General features: G+C 38.9%; 1 protein-coding gene across 1 annotated transcript in view; it reads left to right on the top strand.

Moving 5' to 3' along the window:
• SNX25 (sorting nexin 25) overlaps nucleotides 1–16005 on the top strand; it is a 72494-nt gene that overhangs the window by 43471 nt on the left and 13018 nt on the right. Inside the window, exons 7-11 of the mRNA XM_032686535.1 lie at nucleotides 560–750; nucleotides 7917–8048; nucleotides 9926–10201; nucleotides 13949–14104; nucleotides 15698–15829. Of these exons, the coding sequence (XP_032542426.1) occupies nucleotides 560–750; nucleotides 7917–8048; nucleotides 9926–10201; nucleotides 13949–14104; nucleotides 15698–15829 (887 nt within the window). The remainder of the gene's footprint in view (nucleotides 1–559; nucleotides 751–7916; nucleotides 8049–9925; nucleotides 10202–13948; nucleotides 14105–15697; nucleotides 15830–16005) is intronic.

The raw sequence follows: 16005 nt of genomic DNA, 5'->3' as shown, positions 1-16005 counted from the left end.
TTATGACGTCATAAGATTTTTTCTTAGTCATTTGAGTGAACTGTGATCAGTGTTGTCTGGAGAAGGTCAGGCTCAAGAAATTTGGATTTGCAAATAAGATGTGTGAGAATGTGTCATGCTGGGCTGGAGGGGATAGAGCTGAGTCCCTCATGAGTTTAGGCAGTCACTGCTATGTTCAGTAAGGTGCATAAGCCATCATCTCCATGTGTTATCATATGCCATGGCTGTAGGTAATTTTCTAACAACATGTACATTCTGTAGTAGAGGTCTTGTGCCTGTGTTTTCCAACAAGCTATGGAAAGAGAGCTGGAGGGGTCAGGTTTCGCTTTGTGCTGGAATAAGGACTTTTTCTGAACAATTTTGTATAAACCCTTGAGTTATCATTGGAGAATGTTTCAAAATCATCATTCTGTTTCAAATACAAACTTGCCAGTATCTGTGCTCATGTGCACAGTTGATTCCTGAAAGACAGATGCTTTGATCAGACAGGCCACAGAGGCAATGGTACAATGATGTTTTCGTGTTGTAAAATACTGTCTCTGATTTGCTTTATTCTTAGATTCAAAGGGAAAAGAAACTGCAGCAATGAAAGCTGACCTACTAAGGGCTCGCAATGTGAAGAGGTATATTAATCAGCTGACGGTGGCAAAGAAGCAATGTGAGAAGAGAATAAGGCTCCTGGGAGGGCCTGCTTATGATCAGCAGGAAGATGGCATTTCTGATGAAGGTGATGGCCCGCAGAGTCAGAAGGTATAAATCGCATTGTCTGAAGGTTATTCTAAATGTGTTAGCACTGGCTCATATTACCTCACTGTCTTTAATCCCACCCTTCCCCCAGGAGTCAAGCACAAATTAATTGCTGCATAGTTTATTTATCTTGGGAAAAGATTACTGAAGTACCCAAACAGACTTACTGATCTCTCAGCTTGGAATGTAGCTAAATGTGAAACTTCTTAAAGGACTGAGTGAATTGTAATTATCTGTGATTTTTCAGATATACTGCATACAGGGAGTTAATAAGGACATGGTAACAGCCTTCCTGAAAGTAGCAACTTGCTTTCAAGTAAAAGTTTGCCAACATACGTGCAGTATTTCTTTGGCCCTCATTGCATTCACTTTAGGAAATACCTGTGGTTTTTGGAAATACTAAGTTAGTCAAAAGCTAACAATTATGGAAGGCAACTGACAAAATCCAGGGTAGTTGTTGCAGAAAAACTCTGGTAAAGCTACTGACTGAATGCTGGTTTTCAATATCACTGTAATCTGGAATTAGAAAAAACTACTGTTGTACTAGTCAGCATCTACAAAAATAAAATCATGTCTAGTTAGTCTTGCAAAACTTTAGTAATTTTAGTGACGACTTTGTGTTATCTTCTCTGTCCCCTTTGGGCAAAGCACAGCAGCTGGTGTATTCAAATGTGAAAGAAGATTTTATGTGTTTCGTTTGGGTAGACGATAACTTCTCTCTTCATGCAGGGATCTTTAACTTTTGTTATGTCCTTATAATAATTGTAACATGTAGTGTTACATGTTAATATTAGCATATAAGAAAAAGTAGTATGATGAAGAAATAGTTCTTACTATTTATATTTTGTTTTTCTTGAGCAAGATTCTGAAACAGAACAATTCCCTACTCCTCACTTGTCCTTAAAGCATGATTTCAGATGGTCTGTCTTAGATTGTGCCAAGGTAGTCCTGATCTCTTTCCTGAAATTGGGTGTAGCAAGAGGTGCCAAGGAGAAAAGGAAAGAGGAAAACATGTGGCAGCTCTGCATGAGCCACTGATGCCACTTTTGGTGCCTGCTGAGATCTTACGAACTTTGTTCAGGAATGGAGTCCAGTAGTGAAGTTGCACTGGATAGGGGTAGGGATTGGCCAGAAATATAATAAAATATATTATTATAATTAAGATCAAAGGAATTAATGAAGTTCATGTTGCATGTTTTATAAACCAATAGTTTTTTGGTGGCACTTGCTGACCTGGGATTATGTCTTGCAAATATACTAATGAGCAGCTCCATACTGAGTTAATGGTACTATTAATAGAAATGAAGACTCCTTGCACAGGCATTTGTTGTAGTGATGGTGGAAACAACAGGATCTGAGGCAGCTCTGCTTCTAAACTTTTGATGTGTTTCTGTGATGAAGCCCTAGAACCCCCTCCATAGCCATGTCAGTTTAGAAAATAGGAAAACTGCTTCTCTCTTCTGTTGTCCCCAACTCTCAGTTGCCATGAAAGAAGCTGAGGGAGGTTGAATGAAGGCCAGATGAGAGAGAGGCTATGCTGTCCCCTTCTGAGCACAGAAAAATGCCCAAGGCTTATCTGAGGAAGCAGTCTCTCTTCACTGTTGCTTCTTCCCATCCTCTTTTAGCACTGAGGCAACTGCAGTCTGGATTCTCATTTCAAGGCAGCCAGTGTTATTTTGAATGTTGGCCCCTCCTATATGGGCAGTATTGACTGAACATTCAAGCTTTTTTCTAGGCAAAAGGAAAAGGCATCGTTTGGGATTTAGTAGATAAGATAATCTTGGTGTGTTGCTGCTAGTGGCCCATAATTTCTCCTTAGAGTTTGTTTGTATCAGCTTTTCTGTTAAGGTAGCATCTAACTTGTAGAATAACTAGTCTGTGCAGAAGAAACTGTAAGTTTGCTTTCTTTTCTTCAACTTGCATGAAAAAGGTCAGAAATGGCCATTTACTGGTGGTGTTTTGAATTAATATTTTATGTAAGTGTGGTACAGAAGCTTGAATATGTTATAAACTCTATGGAATTTTTTATACCAGTTGAACAAAGAACTGACTAGTGAACTAAACTTGTATTTTGATTTCAGCTATGCGTCCTACAGAAAGCTTTCTCTTTACTGCAGTAGTAGGGGAGTAATAGCATTGCTGGTAAAAATGCATGGAGATGGATTATTTGGAGCTGTCAACGTTCTCCTCTTACAGATATAAGAAACAGAATTTATGTGCTTTGAAATACATTTTTTTTTTCTTTCACAGCAGAAGATAACTATAAAACAGTGTCAGTTTCTGCTTTGATTATGCAGTGTTGTGATTTTTATTCGTTTGACTTAGTACACTTTTCACTCACCTCATTTTCCTGAATCCAAATTCTCTAGGGAAATCCTGAATATGTGAATTATAATCAAATGCTTATAAGCAAAGAAACAAACAGACAAACCACAGCTACTCTCTGAATGTGAATTCTGTCATTAGCTCTGATACTGGTTTGTACTCTACCCATGACGTTAGATTTGTTTTCAGAGAAAATGCAGTTCGAATTAGTGTAGTATATGAAGCATCTCTTCTTAATGATCAGTGCAGTTTCAGTCCACTTTCTTAGAAACTGTGCCTGCACAGTACTTCAGTAATTGAGTTCTTGTTGTCTGTGTTCATTCAGCAAGCAATTTCTCCCCCCACCCCGTGTTCAGTACAACAGCCACACCACCTTGTCTGTGAAATTTGACATATGGAGTCACAGCATCTTTGTAGTAGAGCTGTTTTGTGAATCATGAATTGTAGGAGGAGATCTGGAGATCTGATCCTTAACTACTTGTGAAATAGCAAGGAAACCGTCTGAGTGTATTTTGAGGTGGAACCAGTTCATGTCCATAATCCAGTGATGAGGACTAAGATGAAACTCCTGCAGAAGTGGCTTCCGTTCATCCGTGGATAGGTGTTGATTTAACTGATGACTTACCAAATTTTCTCTGTGATTTCCGAGCTTCAGGTTGTAAGATCATGTTATGTCAGGATATATCATGTTACAGAATTTGGGAATATTAAGAAAACAAGCTTCAGTTGTTGTTCCCCTATTGCCTGAAGATGGGATTTCTTATGACAGAAGTATGTTAGTGAACATGTGAGTCTCAAGGCAGGGATTTTTACATTAGTGTATGTGCAGTAAAATAGCTAGGTAGCTTATGTAGTTAGTATGTACTTGCTGATATGTAACTAATTATTACATTTAGTTCAGCTACTGCTTTATGTGACAGTCTTCTGATGACTTACCTCTTTTTAAAACATAACAAGATGAACATAGGCTGTAATTTTAGTCAGTATACAGACAAAGCATTAGTTAATGCAACTTGGAAAGACAGACGTATTTTTCCAGAATTATTTTTTACATTCCACTTGTTCTTGTCTTCTACCAAAAACCAAAAAATCCAAAGCAGCAAATAGAAGTCCTGCAGTCTGTCTGTGTGCCATCATCCCATCAGAAAATCTCCCCTAGTGACCCAAATTCTGTTCATCCCAACCATCTGCAGTGCTGTTATCAGATTTATTATGTTTATTCATTATAGCTAATGTGGTTGTAGTGAATTGGAAGCTGGTGTGTTGCAAAGAAATATAGTACAATGCATCTATTCCATGGGGGGTGGCCATGCAGACCCTTCCAAATTAGCTAGTTGTTCTGTGTTCCTCTACAGAGAGAGGTTGTGTCTATCTTCAGGGGCCTGCCAGAACCAAGTATCTGCTTTGTAGGGCCAGGAACAAGGCTCTTCTGTGTACCTATGATAGGGATGCTGGTTAAAGCAGCCTGCTTGGGGGAAAAAAATAAAAAAACTAAACCCTTCCTAGTCTTAGGCCGAGCCTGTGACCAGCTGTGGTATATTAGTTACTTTCCTGTTGGAGCAGGGAGTTGATGTGGCAGCAGTAAAGCAGCTGGTTTTCCAAACCGAGAAGCTGCTCTTGAGTTAAAAGGATTTGAAGGGTTGCTGTTAAGGCTAATAATTCTAAGATTATATCTGCTAACTGGATATTAGATTTGAGGGTGTGTACACATGCCCTAATGCCTGCAGATGTGCCAGCATAGCTTAGAGCTTTGTACTCTAATCTGTAGTGATACTGAGTTATAAAATGATCTGCTCAGGATTACAACTTACTGCAGAACCTCTTTCTTTACATGGAAAGATCCTCCACAGAATGGTTGGGTACCAAAAAGGACTGTCATGGTTTAACCTCCAGCCACTGACAAAGCCCCATGCAGCCGCACTCTCACTCCCCCACCAGCAGGACTGGGGAGAGAATCAGAAGGGTAAAAGCTGGAAAACTCATGGATTGAGATAAAGACAGTTTAATAGGGAAAGCAAAAGCCATGTACACAAGCGAAACAAAACAAGGAATTAATTCACTCCTTCCCATGGGATGGCAGGTGTTCAGCCGTCTCCAGGACAGCAGGGCCCCATCACATGTCATGGTTACTTGGGAAGATAAACATCATCATTCCAAACGTCTCCTTCTTTCTCCCACTTTATATACTGAGCATGATGTTCTATGGTCTGGAATATCCCTTTGGTCAGTTTGGGTCTCCTCCCAACCACCCATGCACTCCCAACTTCCTTGCCAACATGGCAGTACGAAAAGCAGAAAAGGCCTTGGCTCTGTGTAAGCCTTGCTCAGCAATAACAAAACCATCTCTATATTGTCAACCCTGTGTTCAGCACAAATACAAAACACAGCCCCATATCATCCACTGGGAAAAAAATTAACTCCTCCTAGCCAAAACCAGCACACGTGCATTTTATGATAACTTTCCACCTTAAAACGAAAAACCTCTTGTGTCTACCATTGTTGTCATTGAAGCTTTAATATAATGTTTTTAGAACAGCATTTGAAACATATTAAATAATTCCAGGATAGTCTAGCCTTAAACAAAGAAAAACCAAGAAAACATTTGTGACGTCTCATTTCTGCGAAAAAAATTTAAATAGGCTTTTCTGCCCATTAATTTAGCTTTTAAAGTGTTTTAGTTTGCTAGGTTACTATTAGGAGATTTGTGTAAAACTGTTATTAGGTACCACCACTTTGATTACCCTGGGGCACCGGTGTAATGGGCCCTTTCTAGGCAAGAGAGATGTTTGCACTTGCCTTGCTCCCTGCAGCAGCACTTAACCCCAGTTACCTTTGAGAGGGGAGGTTTGTTAGTTACCCTCCTTGCTGGCAGTCTGAGTGGGGATACCTTGGATAATAGAGGCGTAGAGACCAAGGTGACCTCTGACTCAAGAAGTGACACCACATGCTCCCTGTTGTGATGTATTACCTCTGCTGTTATTTACAGAGCTGACAGTCCCTGAGATGAAGACATCTGTTCAAGAGGCTGGAAGATCCTCTCCCACTTGTATTTTAAATCACTGTCCTTGGTAAAATGGTTGCATAGAAAGTATTATGACACAGAGCAATGCTAAACCACAGATTGGCCTTTAAATTGTCATCTCTGTGTTGTTCTCTTTGACAGCCTGATCATCATTTCTGTATTAAGCCTGGCTTAAGCAAGGCACTCTGTCATTCAGTGAGGATTATAGAGTGAGCTCTGAAAGGCAGATGTTCATATACCTGAGTAAGTCATGTCCAGGAGATATTGGTATGGTAAAGGATGAAGAGAAGAATGGCACATGGACTTTGAAAATGAAAGTGAGCATTTCAGCTGAGACAAATATAATTTACTTAAACACTGCCCATAATTTGGGGGGAGCTATTTCAGACAAAACATAAGTGGCTGCAGTTGTTAAAGAACCACCTTAACTTGGTTCATTGAGGAAGTAAGTAGTGCTAGTAATTGAGTGTGTGCCCATGTATGTAGTTTCCACTCATATAGTTTGAGACCAGGAAACTGTTTTTCCTACATGTAACTTGGTGTTAGAGTCTCACAGGTATTAAGTTTAGAAAAATTAGCTGTCTTCCCAAAAATAAAGAGATGCTGATACATGACCTGAATTGTATTATTATTAAGGTATCGGAAAACCCATATTAGAGAAATTATTAATACCTCAGTCTCAGAGTTCATATCTTGCTCCATACCAATGAACTTTACTATAAAATGCAAAATCATAGGAAGATAAGACTCATGGGCCCCAGTGCTTAAGGACCTGCTTTTCATTTCAAAGAAAAAGGTGTGAGTTGGTTGGTGCCATTGAGTAACAAAGCAAGAGACCAAAACCACTCTGGTTGGTGTATTTGGATTCCTGGCAATATAAGTAATGGCACTAAATGAGAGACATGAAAACTGGTTCAGCTGCAAGACTGAAAAGCTGGAGAGGAAGGGGTGTTTGGTTTTGATCAGGTGTTCTGAAAATTGGTCCTATTTTTCAAAGAAAGACAAGGTTGTTCATTTTGTTCATCATGGGAAGTTCTGTTCATTTTGTCAGGGTTTTTTTGGGGTATTTGTCTTAAAGAAAAGGCTCAGATTCACAAAAGTAGTAGAGGATAAGGAAGTGATAATGGCCTTTTAATGCAACATCTTAATGGCTGCAGCATCTGCTTGGGTATGGGAAGTGTTTCATTTCCTGTTCTGCCTGATGTACACCCTTGTCTCTCTTCTCAGGAGAAGTCCTGAGCATTTTATCACAGAACATACTCTTTCCTGGCTGCATTTCTGATAGATGTTTTTCAATAACAGTTAATGGGAACTGGCCAGCAAATGCCCTGGCTGCCAAAGTATTCCATCGTTCTCTGTGTCCCTGGTAATATTTGAGATACATCTCAAAGTTCTGTGGCCTGTGGTGTTACTCTTTGCTTGGAAGAAGTAAAGAACAGATCAGTTTGCTTCCAGCTTGGCTCCTCTGCTTTGCAGGAACATTGGAAGTTAAATTTTTGACAGTAGCATTTAATGAGTGACTTGAAATGCCATCTTAGTCCTTTGGAATGTAGTCTTGTTTCCTGGTCACAAAGATGTGGAGATATTTACTATCTGACAAGAGCATAGATGCATTTATCTTTTAAGTACTTAACTTCCTTTTTTTTTTTAATGAAGCAAAACTATTACTGTAGAAGGTCTTTGTAGTTGAATCTAGTACATGTCTGTGGAATTCGTAGTGCTCCATGGGCACATCAAGTGAAAAGATTTTCCCCATAAGGGATGGAGAGAAGCTAGAGTTAGGCATTTTCCCAGTTTTTATTCTTAGTTTTTCCTTCTTCAGATTCTTCAGTTTGAAGAAATTTTGGCCAACCCTTCATACCGAGAGCACTTCCGAATCTATATGGAAAGGATGGACAAGACGGCTTTGATTGGTCTTTGGGAGTCTGTGGAGAATTTGAAGAGTGCTAACAAGGTGGGAGAAATTGCAAGCCTATATGGCTTTGTACATTGACAGCAATCTCTGCTTGTTGTGATCTTGATGTTAGGAAATTTCTTGATCTTCTTAAAATATCAATAACATAGGATGGGTGCTAAGCAATTTGGGTTTTTTTAACTACTTCATGTCAATATTAGAAGATAATATTGCAATTAAAATTTGTGGGCTGTTGTGATGATGATTTCCTGTTGTTTGGTGTAGCAACATCCCGTAAAAGGGATACTTTATATGTAAAAGTAGTACAATTATTTCCCCCTCCACCAGAGAGTAAACTTGCTGTAATATATTGGCTTTAGTTGTATCAGCTCACGTGAAACCTAGAAGTGCATTCCCATTGGATAGTCTGTACATAAGCTTCTCATCTTGCTAATTACAGGTAGCCCATTCAATCCAAAACAGTGTAAACGTGTGTATATATGTTTTTAAAATCCTTCTGGAAGAGAGGTTTTGCTTTAAAAGACCTCTCCATATTCTGTTGCTATATAAGCAGGTAAGTTTCTCCAGGAATCCCACACTATTCTTAGAGGGAAGAAACACTGCTATATTGTAATTTGTGCTAAAATAAAGTAGGAATAAGAACCATGAAACAAGGATAGGAAATACCAGTTAAAGTTGCAAGAAGTATCCTGAACCAATGCTGTATAGCAAGAGTAGAGGACAAATTTGCAGTTTGTGAGCAGTGAGGTGGATTTTTGGGGGAGACTGTTAAACCTCCAGGATTCACACTAGCATGAAATACGCGTTTCATTATTGATATCAGGTATCTTTTTATTCACTGTAATTTTACTGCCCTCTTATGTTTAAAGGTTCTAGTTAATTGGAAAATAACATCCTGAAAACAAAGTGGCAAACTGTTGAATGTGAGGAGTGACCCATTGATACAAGCTGAAGAAATGACTAACAACCAACTCAAGCTAGAGAGTGTTCATAAAAATGGTTTGTCAGGCGCTGTGAAGAGAGTTCTGTAAATCAGTTTTGATTTGCAAACTGCTTGTGATTGGAAAAGATGCTATAAATAATTTTATGACCTTTCAGCTGTGATTTTGCTCTTTGCTTTCAAAACTATGTGTATACATATATGTATTTTTATGTATATGCCACTACAGGGGCAGCTTTGGTTACAAAAAGGTAATGTCCTGCAGCCAGGTGGCTGTGATATTGTCAGACAAGGCAGGCAAGAACACTGTGCTTTACTGAGGGAGTGGATAAAGCCTTTTTAATTCAGATCAGTTTAGGGAGATGACGATTTAGAGATCTGATCATGGGCTGTGCTGCATTACTTCCTCTTTCCTGTTCATTAATGCAAAGTTCAATCCTATGCTCCGTGAAAATACCCAGCCTCTTGTAGTGGTAAATATCTCTTTGTTGTGCTTTTTTCTTTTCTTTTTTCTTTTTTTTTTTTTCCCTTTTGTCTCTGAAATGAATTATGGTCACATATAAAATGAGTTGATCCTATTCAGCAGAAGATAGAGCTGATACAGCTGAGCTTTACAATCTAAACATAAAGTAGTGACCACAATGTTGCTCTAGCACTTTTCTTCCTTTTAATACCAGCTTTTGGAGCATACTTTTAAAAGCAGTGGGTCGGGAAGCTGTGACAATTTTAGAGCACAGCTGTTTTTTGTCCTGACAAATATAAATACTTAGCTTGTAAAATTGACTGCTTAGCATAGGTGCACAGGCAGACAGCATGCTTGTTCTCAGTAAGAGGTTCACAGATGTGTTCTCATCATCTGGATAGGAAATTAGCTTGATTATCCTTCTAATTATGCACCTGGATCCTGAATCATCCTGATATTTTTAACATGTTTTCATTATTCTTTTCTCCCTCCCTCTCCCTGCTTGCTTCCTAGCCTGAAATACCTCAGCTGGTGAGTGAAATTTATCAGAATTTTTTTGTGGAAAGCAGAGAAATACCTGTGGAAAAATCCCTTTATAAAGAAATACAGCAAAGTCTTGTGGGAAATAAAGGCATTGAAGTATTCTACAGAATTCAGGCAGATGTTTACGAAACTCTAAAGGACAGATACTACCCCTCATTCATTGTCAGTGATTTATATGAGAGATCAGTCAAGAAGGAAGAAGAAAGAAGTTCTGCTCAGCTGACTCCTGAGGACAAAGATGAAGTGGTGAGTCACGCAAACAATTCCTTTCGCTTTTATTTAAGCTGATCTGAGAGATAATCCTGAGAAAAGCATATAGTAGCCTCTTCTGTCCTTGAGCTTTGCACTACTCTTCTTTTTTCCTGGTATAAGTGTCGTCGCTCTTATAGTTTCATCTGTTAACACTTGGATATTTACAAGCTCTTTGAAACAAAATGGTACAAAATGACTGACTACTTAAAATTAGTTAAAGTAGATATTTCAGATTTCCAAGCCTTCTGTATTTCACGTCTTTCATTATGCTCCTTAGTAACAGAGAATGCGAAACATACCTCATAGAAGCTCAGCTGGTCTGCTTTTCAGTGAAGAAAATTTCACTGAAACATCAGTAGGTTTCTGCCCAGATGTTGTCTGTGCTGGTCTCTCATACATTTCCTAGATACTAAGTAGGTATTAAAGTTGCACAAAAGAGAAGAAAAAGGAATGAAAAATATAGTCTCAGTGTGGTTTTTATTAATTAGTTGAAAATAAATTGTTAGGCCATTTTAGAAGATAAATCTAGCACAAGAACTCTTAAATACTGAACCAGAGCATTCAAAATGTCACAAGCAATAATCCAATGGCGACTCTTCTTGGGGTGGGTTTTTTCCGTGGGTTGTGTAAATCAGTGATGTCAGGGGAACTTGTGTTGCAATTATCTAAGAACGTTTTGACAAGAGCAAGTCTCAGACTAGTGAGTGCATCTTTCGGTCAGGCTGCTGCTTCAGACCAGCATGGATATCTTCATTTTACTTATGAACTTTCTCAAAACACAATGAAATGTAACAGTTTGTCTAAAACTGGATCTAAATAAACAAATAAGCAGAATCCAGAAGTGGTGATCTACATTCTGCCCTTTAGAAACAATTTCTCCAGAACATAAGACTTTTGTATTTACTGCTTAAATATGGCTTTCATTTCTGTAGGTGAGTTATTATAGTCTCTGAATTCTGCATATCAGCAAATCTGCAGAGATGAGCTGTTATAAGTAAAGTACTTCCAATATGTGCTTTTAGAGCTTGCTTAATCTTTTCATTGTTTTTTTTTCCCTATATTCTTTCCCTTGATGGAATATTCCAAGACATGTTTTCTAGTTTTCTCACTGCTAACTCAGCTATGTGTTGAGGGTGGTAGGTACTTCAAAGACTGTGTGTCTTTACCAGTTTTGTCCAGTACTTTCTAAAACATTAAATGTTGTGCTTTTTAATCTCTTCGTATGCTTTATTCAGACTCTGACACAGATAGCCATTTCTCTAAGAAAACTGACAACACTTTAGGGCTAGCTGATCTCTGTCAGATAATATCTACTGTAGCTGCCAAAAAATTAGATTTTTGACATCAGTATCATCTGTCCTTCCTCTGAGTTGTTGGATGTGTATGTGCCAGATTTGAAGTTTGTGTCTGCCCTGAAATCTTAAAGACTGATATATTGTCAAGTCTCCTTATAGGATTAAAGCTGAGGTATTTTTTTTTTTTAATTTTTAACAACTAATTAAGTGTGAAGTTGTGTATACTGATAGAGTATCTCTTGAATAGAGCAGTTCTAATGGCACTGTGCCATGCTTCAGGGTCTTTGAGGTGAAAAAAAATTATAAGAAATTCTCTCTGAAGCTTCCGTTGGTCTTTCAAATGTTGGCAAAAATGCAGTACTGTATAATACATTTCTGGGATTTTTTCCCTCCCCATGTATACGAAACAACAGCTCAGAAATCAGATGTTTCTGGAGGGATACATATTGTTAGCAAGTAGTTATTGTTTTTGGCTTAGTTTGGGTTTTGGGTTTACATCCTTACTTCTTGGGGCACTGTGGGAGTCACCTTTCTTAATTTTCTATATATTTCACTGCTGTAGCTGGATAGGTAAAAAGTCATCTAGTGCACTCATGGAGGCGAGGACAAAAGGATGAGCCTTGATTAAACGTGAGAAAATCAAGTCACAAGATAGGAATCAGGATAAGGCCAGACTGCGCATTCTGCTGCAAGTGGAACAAGCTCTTTCTTCTTCTTTCCAGTCTGTTACCACTTTCTGTTTCCTGGACAAACCTCATTTAGAAGGTCACAAGTAGAAATACAGAAGCAAGCAGTGCTTGAATTCAGCACTTTGAGGGAAGAGGGTCTGGGGATTGCATTGGTGCTGCATTGCTAAAATAAGACTGAAGTCTATGTTCTGCATCACTCTTAGAAAGAAAGCCATTTTGAATGGCCAATATTGTTAATTATTATTATTTGTATTACTGTAGTTCCAGGAGATGACAACAGGTTTCTATGAGCTGAGGTCTGTACACGTGCTTGGGGGCAGTTTTCTGACCTGAGGAGTTTACAGTCCATGCAGAATAGACAGAAGAAAAGACAGGGTGTAGAGCTAATGTTTATTACTCAGGCACATAGCAGGCAAATGCAGAGCTGGGAAAGGGCATGGATTTCTTAGCCGAGAACTCCTGACTTCTGCATTATGTTACCCTCTCCTATGAGGATCACACTAAGGCAGTTATTGTTGCTACAGTATCTCTTCAGACTTTTTTTTACTAAGATGTAAAATACAGTGGAATTTACAGTAGAATTGTCTCCTCTAAAACTTAATAATTTAGTAGAGATGAGACTTCCTTCTGTTAGCTTTTTGTTAATTATATAAAGATACAGCTTACTTAGTGGGAATATCATTAAAGAACATGGAGCTCCTATCCATGAGATTAAACTCAGCTTCCTACAGATAAATTTAGATATATCCAGTCACAAAAAGACCTCAATGATCTTTGAATGTGGCAAGAATAAAAGCTGAATGCTGTGTTTGCTGTATCTCAAGGTCTTCATTGCCAATTTGGGGATGTACAGTAAGAAGGCGAGACTGAGGCAAATGCCAAAAGATGTTAAAGAGAATGTCACATAAAGATGTGAAGTTTTCTATCTTTTGCGTGCCCGTAGTACACAAGACAGAGAAAGCTATTGGTTTGTCTGAATGAATATATGATAATGATTTATGAGTTTAGGGTAAGGCATATGGGCTTTTAACACATTTTTATTAGCACTTCTAAAAATAGCGTTGAAATCTGTTTATGAAGCAAAAGGACTTGTTTTAAATTGTTCTGCAGGATGACAAATCTGTTTTGTGAAGATTTGTGGGAGGAATGTTGTTAGAACTGTGGGATTTTTTTGGTTTTGTTCCTCACTGCCCCATCTCATTATCCTTCAGCTCAGAGCTAAGTATTTGCTTTTCTATTTGGCTCTGAATATTGATCATGACTATTAAGCTGTTGCTTTTAAAATAAACTTTAATTCTACCTCTCACTTACACTAAAGCCTTAGCTTGAAGGTCGTTTTACACAGTTGGCAAGAGTTGCCAAAGAACTGTAGTAGGAATGGTAATGAGGTGTTGTCCGTTGGGGTTTTGGGGATTTGGTTTGGTTTTTTATAAGAGATTGATGTTTCCTGTTGGATCTGGTTGTTGGAATATCTGTTATACATACATTTTTGTCTACATCAGGAAGTGTTCTTACACATAAAATGCTTAACAAGCAAATAATAACCCATCCCTGCCCCGTCCGTGGAAGTGTTCAAGGCCAGCCTGAATGGGGCTCTGAGCAACCTCGTCTAGTGGAAGGTATCCATGCCCATGGTAGGGGGATTGGAACTAGGTAACCTTTAAGGTCTCTTCTAGCCCATACATTCTATCATTCTATGAATAACTGTCTCTTTTTTTTATATTAATGTTGCAATTACCCCCATTCTCTTTTTCTAGAGCCAAGGTTGTGAAGAAGCTACTGAAGAATGCAGCACAAGAATTAATGAACAGGCCAGTTATGCTGTTAATAAACTTCGCCAGCTAAATGACAAGCTTGAGTATAAGAAACAGGCTCTAAATTCCATATGTAATTCACCAAAACCCGACAAAAAGGTAAGTACCTTTACTGTCTTCAGGTTTGGTTTGTTTACATTTTTTTAAAATATTATGTGTGTGTTTGTGTAATATCCAGTTGTCACACTTTGCACAGGTCAGATTGCTATTTCAATCAAGTTGTTAAATAGGAGGCGAAATCAGAGCTGTTTTAATTGTTTATTTTTTCAATTTTTTTAAAGCTATTTTAACTAAAATTGCAGATATGATTTATATTGCTTTGTTTGCCGTGGAATAACGACCACTCTCTTAGTGCTCTTGCTGCTTTGTCGGTGGGAAATAGTGTTCCTTCCTTCCCTCCCTGCCCTGCCGAGTCCGTGTAGTTCCTTGTGGCACCCTGTGTCCTGTCCCTGCCTCTCCTGCAGCGCTGCCGCGGAGGGATGTGCTGGTCAACTCCCGCGCCCTCTGCTGGCTGTGAAGAGCACAGCACAGCTCCATAACCCAGCTGTGACGGATTTGGTCGAATAAAGGGATAAAAAAAGCCCCAAACCTATAAAAGTGACTGATTTCCTTTATTAGGAACTAGGAGAAAGCACACTGTCATCAGATGAAAAATTCTGAGGGATATGAAACTTCAGCACTCTGGACTTGGGCTAAAAACAAACAAACAAATCTCCTTTTCTCTTGCGAAGTGAAACAGTTAAGCAGTCTGAGACAATGTTCCAGGAGAAGCAAGTGATTTGCATATGGCTTAGGCCGACTCATTTGCATTGCTACCGGAGGTGATATTACAGGAGTGTCGTTCAGACGCAGGTGGGCCAAGCTTGTCAGGTGTACTGAGACTGCTTGGTTGCAAATGGTAGACGGTGGGTGAGACCAACAAATAGCCAAGGCATCTCCCTAAAATGACCTCCTGCTTTGGGTGACAAAAATGTACCTGGGCATTAGTCATTGCTCAGGAGCTGGATTGTTCGTATATTTGTTCCTTCACTCAGGGTGAATGGTAAGATGCTGGTCTGAATAGAAGTTGACTCGTTCTCTGCCACCCCACCTCTGAGGATAGCTACCTCTAAGAGAAAGGTGTGAACACTAGCATTTGAGGCTACCCTGGCTAACTATTCCCTCTGTCCCTTGCACATCTTCCTTCTGCCAGAGGTTACTGCAGACAGCTGAAAATCTGTTTGCAGCTCTTCTGGGGTGTCCCCCTTCCAGCCCAAGCCATTCTGTCATTCTGTATGACTAAACCTTTATGTATTGTTCCATTCACATGGATGTATCACTTCTAAGTTCCATTTGCATTCTTGAAACATAATAGCTATATTCTTTCTATACTTTAAGCTCTTGGGGAGGCAGGGATTGTAGTCCTACTAAAGCAGTGAGGTTTTCCCTGTATGTTTTTGTTTCTAAAATATTCTTTGTCTTTGAAAATATATACCTTTCTGGAACAGAATAGTAAAATGGATCCAGTATCATTGTAAAGTCTGTGTTTTGTTTGTAATCGCTTTCGATTTTTTTATTTTTTTTTAATCCATGTGAATTGTTCTCCCTCTGCTTTTGTACCTTTTCTTTATGAACACTGTCCTCAAGGACACAACTAGGCATGTTGCATGAGCTTTTTCTTACCAATTGTAAGCAATAAACTTTCCTCTTCAGATTGTTTCTAAGCTGAAAGATGAAATTACTCTGATGGAGAGAGAGCACAGTGACCTTCAGCTGCACATTGCAAGAACGGACTGGTGGTGTGAGAATCTTGGCATGTGGAAAGCCTTCATTGTCTCAGGCGAGGTATGGGATTTTTTTATGGCTTTTTGTCTTCTGAGTCAGTTCAAACTTGCATGAAAAGTGGAGGAAAAATGCATAGCTACTTTCCTTATACCTTTGTGTACACCGTTTATACTTAATATTGACTTGTGGTGGAAGGAACCCTCTTCTGAGTTCCTCTTGTTTCCCAGTGGCTACTG

Source organism: Chiroxiphia lanceolata, chromosome 4 (genome assembly GCF_009829145.1).
Source record: "Chiroxiphia lanceolata isolate bChiLan1 chromosome 4, bChiLan1.pri, whole genome shotgun sequence".
In the NCBI taxonomy this organism is placed as follows: domain Eukaryota; kingdom Metazoa; phylum Chordata; class Aves; order Passeriformes; family Pipridae; genus Chiroxiphia; species Chiroxiphia lanceolata.
The sequence above is the reverse complement of the archived record's forward strand: the minus strand, read 5'-3'. Positions and strand labels throughout refer to the sequence as shown.